The following is an 8,592-nucleotide window of genomic DNA, read 5'->3' on the forward strand; positions in this document are numbered from 1 at the left end:
CCCCCTATACTCCCCTCTTCCCATTGCCCCCCTCCAACTCTATACATACACTACAGAATGGATCAGAACGGGTGTAACAGCAAAAAATGACTAGTGGATTATTACTGAAGATGTCCTAGATATGAACAAATATAGAGATGGTTGCTAAAAGAAAACGTTCAAAATTTGACAGGCCTGTTTAAAGCAAACACAATTAAAGTAATGTACTAGACCAGTTACACAACAATTAAGTAAAATTTAAGAAAAATTAAATAAAAAATTGGGGCATGACGTGGCGTCATGGTATAAGCCTTCCCGAGTTCGAGTCCGGTCGTCGGTGCCCCCTCCACGTGTTATTGCCCCCCTTCCTTTCGGCTTGCGTTCAAATAAAGGCCCGAGAGTCAAAAAAGAAACTTATTTAAAGAATAAATAACGCCAGGTAAAATTTCTTTTTAAGAAATGAAATAGGGGTGTCGTGTCGCGCTAGCTAGTGTGGGCGCCCCGTATGTAGAGGCTGTGGACCTCGACACGGCCGTCCCGACTTCGACTCCCGTCCATTCCCCAATTTCTGTCAGATTACTGCTAAATAAAGGCCACTACTGCCGATTTTTTTTTTAATTACTTTTTAAAGAAACTAACATTCATCAAGATAAAAAATAGTTCAGAAGTTTCCATTTAACTTTGAGAAAGAAAATTGACCGTATCATTGGTTTTAATCAAAGTCCAGCAGGTTAGTTAGGCCAAATATAGTCACTATCAGCTGTGGCAGCATGAGTGTGCAGTTTACCAGAGCCAGCCCTGGAGCTATCACCAGCAGTGGTGACTGATGAAGCCTCAACAGCAGCAGCCTGGAGACCATTGAGAAAAGACGTCGTTTTCAATGTGACCTCAGCTCACCCACTCTCAGCAGCGGTTATCGAGAGCTCTCAGTGTCACAGCTGTACGAGAGGAGGAAGTGCAAAAATAAAGAAGAAGAATAGGAGGGGGGAGATGGGGATGAAGCGAAGACAGGCGATGGGAGACTCTCAGAGAAGATGAATGGAAGAAACAGAAGAATGATGATGATGGAGTTGAATGTTTTTCTGCTCCTCGTGTTGTCAGGTAAGTAAACTTACTCTCTCAGATTTGCTGATCACTACTTGTTTGAAATTGTTAAACACCACTTCCTGGTGGAGATCAATGAGGTGAATGTATCCTCCACTGGATGTTTCTGCCGTCTCTCAGCCGTCCCAGCATGGACCCAAGCCGTGCTGGATGTGTGCGCAACCTGCCACCCTAACGCCACATGTGAGGACAAGCCAGACGGCTCTGGAAAAGTCTGCAACTGCAACTACGGCTTTGTTGGAAATGGGAGAACCCACTGTCAAGGTAAGAAAAAATAAAAATACAGTCGATTTTTCAAATGTATTTATTGTCGTGTGAAACCGGATTATGTATTTTCCTCTTAATAAGCTTTTGTCTGCTAAGAAAATGTGTTTGCAATCAGATTTGCACGGAGCAGCTTTGGATCTAAAAGTGAATTGTCAAACATCTGATGATTATCTGTCCTTACTGTTCTCACAATTTATAAAACTTATTGTGTTAAAAATGTAGAATAAGTAGAAATGTGTAAATAAATAAACTTCTCTGAACCTTTGATTAATCTTTTAGGATAATATGGACTTATGGTTTTAGCCTCTATAATTTGAATGTTTTATATTAGCTCCATTCAGGAACATGAACTGACCTCACATCAGAAAGTAGCTCCTTGTACAAACATAAAGCTCTTCCAGTAGAAAATATTTATTAAGTTTGTTCACATCTTTGAAGCATGGTAATATCATAGTAATGTATAATGTTTGAATCCAGAAACACAAATTATTTCACAATGTTTTAGCCATAAAGCTGCCATATGTAACATTATTTTTAACATATTTGTTAGTGTTGTCACCATGTTGTTACAGTATAATATGAGACAGATAAATTGTGAAACAAATTGATTCCCTGAGCTTCGTTTGCTGAGGAAAGACACTGCTCCTGGTTAAAAACAGCCAATCAGAGCCAGGAGGCGGGTCTTAGCGCTGTCAATCACCTCATGTACTCAGCGGAAAAACAACTTACTGTTAAAAGTTACATACTGCAGTTTTAACTGTGAACATACAATCTTTTATGATTTGGACCAAAGAATAATTCATATAGTTTTTAAAATTTAAAATAAAGTATCTATCTATCTATCTATCTATCTATCTATCTATCTATCTATCTATCTATCTATCTATCTATCTATCTATCTATCTATCTGTCTGTCTATCTGGGATTTTATGTGTCACATTTTTACAAATAATGCATAATTGAGACTTTGAAGGAAAATAACTCAAATAATAATTGTATTTAATTCCATTTGCCTCCCAGTCTTCCCATATCCTGAAGGAAAGGGAAGCCCACAGGATGATCCTTCCCCCACCATGTTTGATCATTATGTGTTTAATGTTAGTTTAGTGTTAGTTTTCTCCATGCTTAGCTTTGTTGCTGTTGGGCCAAAAAGTTCAAATTCGGTCTCCATCTGACTACAGCACCATTTTCCATGAAAAAAAAGGGAAACCTTGTCGTTCTTCCAGATAAAGACGAGTGTCAGATAGGAGCCAGTAAGATCTGTGGGCAGCACACCACCTGCCACAACACATATGGCAGCTACTACTGCACCTGCCTGTCTGGCTACAGGCCGTCTAACAACATGGCTGTCTTCATCCCAAACGACGGAACCCACTGCCGAGGTGAGCAGAGGCTGCAGCCGCACGAGAAACCACAGTGTAGGTCTGAATGAGTGGCTTTAATAGCTGAAAAAATGTTGCCTTTGCTTTTGTTTCTGCAGATATTGACGAGTGCAAGATCACAGGGCAATGTGGAGAGGGAGGTCAGTGTAGAAACCTTGAGGGCAGCTTCGACTGCAGCTGTCAGATTGGATACAAAGTCCACAATGGAGCCGAGCCTTTTCGTCCGCAGAGAGGCGGAGCTGCCTGCAAAGGTAAACAGGAACTGATTCACAGTGCGTGGGACCATGATTCGTACTCCCTTGAGCTTTTTCATATTTAGTCACATTAAAACTGCAGACCTCCACAGATTCAATGTGATAGATCAGTGCAGAGGAAGTCCTATTTGAAGTTTCTTGTCTAAAATGTTGCTAAATAGAGCAAGAAAGTTACTGAGCTGGCAACATTGGGGTCACTATTATTAACTCCAAACTGTCTGTTCGAAATAAAATAAATAAATAAATAAACATGCAGACATGACCTGATGGACCGGTCCATTGGTCAGGTGGACAGTGACTGATTTTTAGATCTTTGCTGAGGAAGATATCATCGACTTCACATGTAAATATCAGGCCGATCTGCTACAATTAAGGAAACTGGTGCCGATTTATTGGTGCACCCCTAGCTGGAGGATGACTCTACAGCAGGAAAACAACCTTAAATGTGGCAGAACTTAGTAATTGATGTCGATCAGCTGATCCAACTGAACTTTGGTAATTCTGTCCTGAAACAAGGGTCAAAACCTCTATCACAGTTGTGCAAAAAGACTTGTAAGGTGTTACTGTAGTGAAGTGTGGCTCTACAAAATAACAGTTCTGAGTAGCTGAATTTGCAGTTATCTCCTGCTTGGTAAAATCAGGTTTTGCAGAGACAAAACGCAAGGAGAACCGTTCGAGCCGCGTCTCTGTCTTGCTAGCGTCGTTCTGAAAACTGATAAGGTTGAAACCAGGAAGTGAAGTTGTTCTTGGACCTCTCCCCTTCCCAGTGGTCGACTGTGGTCCGCCTGTCTTGGTGGAAGACTCGGTCCTCCTGTCCATCACATTCACCACGTACGGTGGCGTTGCCAGGTTTGGCTGTGAGGAAGGCTTTGTATGGCGGAGGGGAGACAACAGCTCTGTGTGTGGAGCGGACGGATCGTGGAGCGAGTCCAGCCTGGTCTGTGAAGGTAAAAACAGCTACTGCTTTAGTCTAAAACTACACAAATCTGTTTTTCCCCCACTTTAATACCGTACTCAGGTTATCACGCAGAAATCCAGAGCAATAATTACAAAACTACACTACAGGGACTAACAAAACCACAAACAGAGCAATATTTGTAAAGTCAGTCAGTTTACTGACATAGTGAAACTAGACAGCTACAATTCTTTACAAAGACAAAATTACAAGAAAACATACAACAATTGTGTAAGACTAAAGAGAAAATGTAAAAGTTAAGGGGCAGAATCACAGTTTAAAATATGCTAATTCAGAACCACTAGAAAAAATTTTGTTTACACTGTAAAAAGGAACGTCTCTAATTTACGGTAAAATTCTGTCAACCACAGCTGCTGGTATTTTACCGTAAATTAGACTTTTTAATTTTTTTACAAAAAATGTGAATGTTACTGTTAATCTGTGTTGTTTTATTCTGTGTTGTGCATTAAAGGCCAGTCACATCAGCTGATGCAACTTTAAGAGGCTTTTTCTAAATAAACTCTACATGAATATGTGCAATAATACTGTAAATATGGCCTAATATTACAGTCCATGAAGATAAACAGTAGTCAGTCCTGGGTCATCAGTGACTCAATCGTTACCTGTTGCATCAGGCAAGCAAACTAGAACACTGTGTGAAAATACTCACTCCTTCCTCTTTATGTCAAGTGAAGTTTGTGCAATTTTTTAAGCACACAAATTTAAGCCTTTTGTTTTGTAACGTAACCCAAAAGCTGGAAACTCTCAAAAAATATGCAATAAAATTCACAAAATACTCACAGGTCTGTTCTGAAAGACTCTCTACCAGAACTACTCTTCTGTCTGAGGAAACGGCCATCGGATGAGGGAGGAGTTTAGCAAGCATATGCTCAGATTCCTCTTCTTAAATTGCAACATTTAATTCTGCATGAAATCTGACAGTTAAAGAGTCATTTAAAAAGGAAGTTTGAGCGAACGCAACGAGAAGCGTGTTTTCTTTCTGTGGGTCTCTCATGTCAATCAATCAGTTCAGATTCTGCGCCTAGAGAACCGTTAATACTGCTAAATGCAACACAGATGTTAGAACAAATGACAGTCACACCAGAAAATACGAGGTAAATAATAATAATAATAATTATTATTATTATAATTATAATAATAATAATAACCTGATGTGAGACATAAAGCTAAGGAAATATATTTGTGTTTGTAATGAAGAAAGTCTAGAAACAAGATGTAAACATATAAAAAACACAGGATAATCAGTGAAGGTGATGCAGAATTGTTTTTTATGATGAAAGAAAAACATTTAAAAATAAGAAAAAGATTAATAGTATCAAAGGAATTAAGTTTAAATTAAACAGTGTAACATAATCATACAAAATTAGTACTTATTATAAATAAAATTAAATGAAGCTCAACTAATATTTTGACCATGTTATAATTCTTAGACAAAAACTGGCACCTAAGTCGGCAGGAACAACCATAGAACATGTTCCTTTATTTCAACGTGTTTTATGTTTGGGGTGATGAAAAAATTCACATCAAATCAACTCATCAACAAATCAACAAACCTACTTTTTATGTTTACACATATAGAGTATGAATAACATCAGTTTAAAACGTTCATTGATCCTGGTTCTGGATGAAATGTAGTCTCTCTCTCTGTGTTGTTTGTCTTAGCTCCCCTCACTGTCTGGTCAGGGCTCTTTGTCAGCCATATTGCAGTTCTGCTCTGTATTTATCATTGCAGTGTTAATACCTCTGGTAAATGTTCTCCCCATAGAGATCTTGTGTGGGAATCCTCCTTTGATTGAATTCACAGAGCAGGTGTGGAGCAGCAGTTCGTCCCCCGGCAGCACAGTGCTGTACCTCTGTACAGAGGGCTTTCATAGTAACGGAGGGCATAATGTTTCAGTCTGTGGTAAAAACGGACAGTGGACATCTCCAACTTTGTCATGCCAAGGTAACACACAAAATTAGTAAATTGATTTCCTTATTTCAGAATCTTTAGTTTCCAGTCTTTTTGACTGCGGACGTTTTGCTGTGGCCTGAAAAAGAAAGCTAGCAAATTTTATCTTAGTTAACATCAAACATTTGGTTAAAGTGAAATTTTGATTATGCTCAGGTTATTCCTGGAAATTTTGGGGGGCAAACAGTCTGAACATCTAGTTGGTTGTTTTTTATTTTGCATTTTAGTTCCATCAAGAATAACTAGTAAAAAAAAAAAAAAAAGATAAGTTATTGGAGCATTTGTTCAAATCCTATCAACAAAGAAACAAAACATACCAATTCATTATTTAAGAAAATCAATCTTTCTCATTAGTGCACATGAGAACTATATATAGTCACAACTTTTAGCTCTACACTGACTTAGAGCTAAATATTTAGTTTGGAGCTAAAATGTTAGTTTGCTCACTAGATATTTCATTAATATTTTGGTTCTAAAATAAACATTTAGCTCATGAAATATTTATAAATGAAAGAATAACATTGTGATAATATGGCCTTGAAAAATGAAGCCCCCATTCTTTTCCACCAGCTAAATAACCTGATTTACTGCTGCTAATTTTTGACTAATTTCACAAACACACAGCCTGGTGTCCCATACATTTCCAACTGTACAAGAGTTTTTGCCATGAAGCCGTGTAACAACAGATCAGCTTTACTTTTTTCCAGTATGTCTTCTTAAAATAAAATGTATTTTTTCGTTTTGCTGATATGTTTGTGTGCTATAAATGTGCATCATTTCCTGCCTCAGAGACTCTGTGTGGAGATCCACCTGTGGTGCCCCACACTGTGCAGGTGTGGGACGGCAGCTTCACCCCTGGAAGCACAGCAGCTTATTACTGTAACCTAGGATTTTATCATCATGAAGGTAGCAATGTGTCAGTGTGTGCAGATAACGGTTACTGGACAGTGCCTGGCATTCTCTGCAAAGGTAATATTTTTCTCAAAAAGGCTCATTTTGTTGCCCTACATGTGGATCGTTCCCCCCCCTCCACCTCTCTCTCTCTGCTAAATAATTAATGTCCATCTCTGTAGAGGTTGACTGTGGAGAGCCCACATCCGTCCCTCACGCTGTAATGGAGTGGGATAACATTTCCACTGTGGGCTCTAAGGTTGTTTATAGGTGTGACCGTGGATTTGTCAATGTTGACGAAGGAAATGTATCAGTTTGTACAGCCAGTGGAGGATGGGACGCGCCCTCTCTGTCCTGCCAAGGTGATACTAATATGTTCATTAGTTATTAGTGCACAGCAAACAATTTGAAAACCTTGTTTTTCAGATTTGTGACTTGTGCAAAATAGCATTTGTGTTTAAAGTGACTTGCAAAAAAAAGTATGTTTGTATTTTGCTGAGATTTTATGCGACAGACCAAGATAAAGTAGAACATTATTTATAACTGAAGGAAAATGATCACAACTGAAATAAATGAGAGTAATTAATGGGAAGAAAGTATAACAAACTGGAATTATATTGTGCGTTCATAAAACTAAAATATACTAAAAGCATAGATGTAATATCCTTCATTTTTGTGTTTATGAATCTTTTTAGTAACTTTTCAAACTGATGTGAAATTGATTTTTTTTCCCCACACACAAGCAGTTTACATCAGCTGTCGACAAATTACGGTGCTCCACGCTGCTGCTGCTGCTGGAGCTCAGTCCACAAAACGGCGACAGCAAAAGCTGGGAGAAAACACCAGAGTCAGTTGGTTGTTCAACATTAATTGAATATATTTTTTGAAAGTAGTATCTTCTGTTGAGTATTCATTTTAATATGCACATGATCACAATACAGTACTTTGATTTGTTTAAATTCTGCACCTAAAAATGAACCAAAGTATGAAAAAACTTAAACTATTACTATCACTAATAGAAGCTGAACTAAAACTAAAAGAATATTTAACTGGTAATAACAAATATAAACTTGCAAACACTCTATAAAAGCTAATTAAAACTAAATGAATTAAACAAAATTTCACAATGAAATAAAACTAAACTATAATTTAAAAAAAAAACTATTGTTTTGGTCTATCACAGAAAATCACAGCAACAAGCAAAGGAGTTCAAGGGCTGTGAATAATTTTGTAAACACCATATGTCCAGTTTCCAGTGCGCTCTGTTCACCGTCTGTCTTCCTGTTGTAGAAATCAGCTGCAGGAACCCTCCTGTAATAGAGCACGCTAACATGCAGTGGGATGGGACGCCACACGGTGGCGCTGTGGTGTATTACCAATGTGAGGAAGGATATTACACCCGAGGCCTGAGAAACTACTCGGAGTGTGGAGAGAATGGATTATGGGAGGATGTTGATCTGTCGTGTGAAGGTGCAACATTTTATGACCCGAGAAAGCTGCTGGTTTAGTTTCACTTTGGACTCTTGGTAACAATTTAGAGCACAAATGATGGCAAGTTTAGCAAAGACTGCATGACAGTCTTTATTTGCTTTAATGTTTATCCATAAATCACCGTAATGTAATCTGATAAATGTTTGTTCATTCTTTTGTAAATGTTTTATCTTGTTGGACAGTTGTTGCTCCAAGTTGGCTGTGAAATTAAATTTGCAAAGGCTTTGTTAGACCTGAAAATTTGGGGCTAAAGCTCCAGCTGAGCTTCGGATTGTGTTCGACATAGATATATATACG

The 8,592-nt window shown here is 38.3% G+C and overlaps 1 protein-coding gene across 2 annotated transcripts in view; it reads left to right on the forward strand.

Moving 5' to 3' along the window:
• The first annotated feature begins 776 nt into the window (after nt 1–776).
• The window catches only part of susd1 (sushi domain containing 1), a 13,422-nt gene continuing 5,606 nt past the window's right edge, over nt 777–8,592 (forward strand). Inside the window, exons 1-9 of one of the 2 annotated variants that reach the window (XM_007572875.2) lie at nt 777–1,080; nt 1,204–1,347; nt 2,577–2,732; nt 2,831–2,983; nt 3,754–3,933; nt 5,728–5,907; nt 6,703–6,882; nt 6,987–7,166; nt 8,095–8,274. In XM_007572875.2, coding sequence (XP_007572937.2) covers nt 1,014–1,080; nt 1,204–1,347; nt 2,577–2,732; nt 2,831–2,983; nt 3,754–3,933; nt 5,728–5,907; nt 6,703–6,882; nt 6,987–7,166; nt 8,095–8,274 — 1,420 coding nt within the window. In that variant the 5' untranslated portion in view covers nt 777–1,013. The remainder of the gene's footprint in view (nt 1,081–1,203; nt 1,348–2,576; nt 2,733–2,830; nt 2,984–3,753; nt 3,934–5,727; nt 5,908–6,702; nt 6,883–6,986; nt 7,167–8,094; nt 8,275–8,592) is intronic. The other variant, XM_016661086.1, reaches the window with a different exon arrangement.

The sequence above is a fragment of the Poecilia formosa genome, unplaced genomic scaffold (assembly GCF_000485575.1).
Source record: "Poecilia formosa unplaced genomic scaffold, Poecilia_formosa-5.1.2 Scaffold309, whole genome shotgun sequence".
NCBI lineage: Eukaryota > Metazoa > Chordata > Actinopteri > Cyprinodontiformes > Poeciliidae > Poecilia > Poecilia formosa.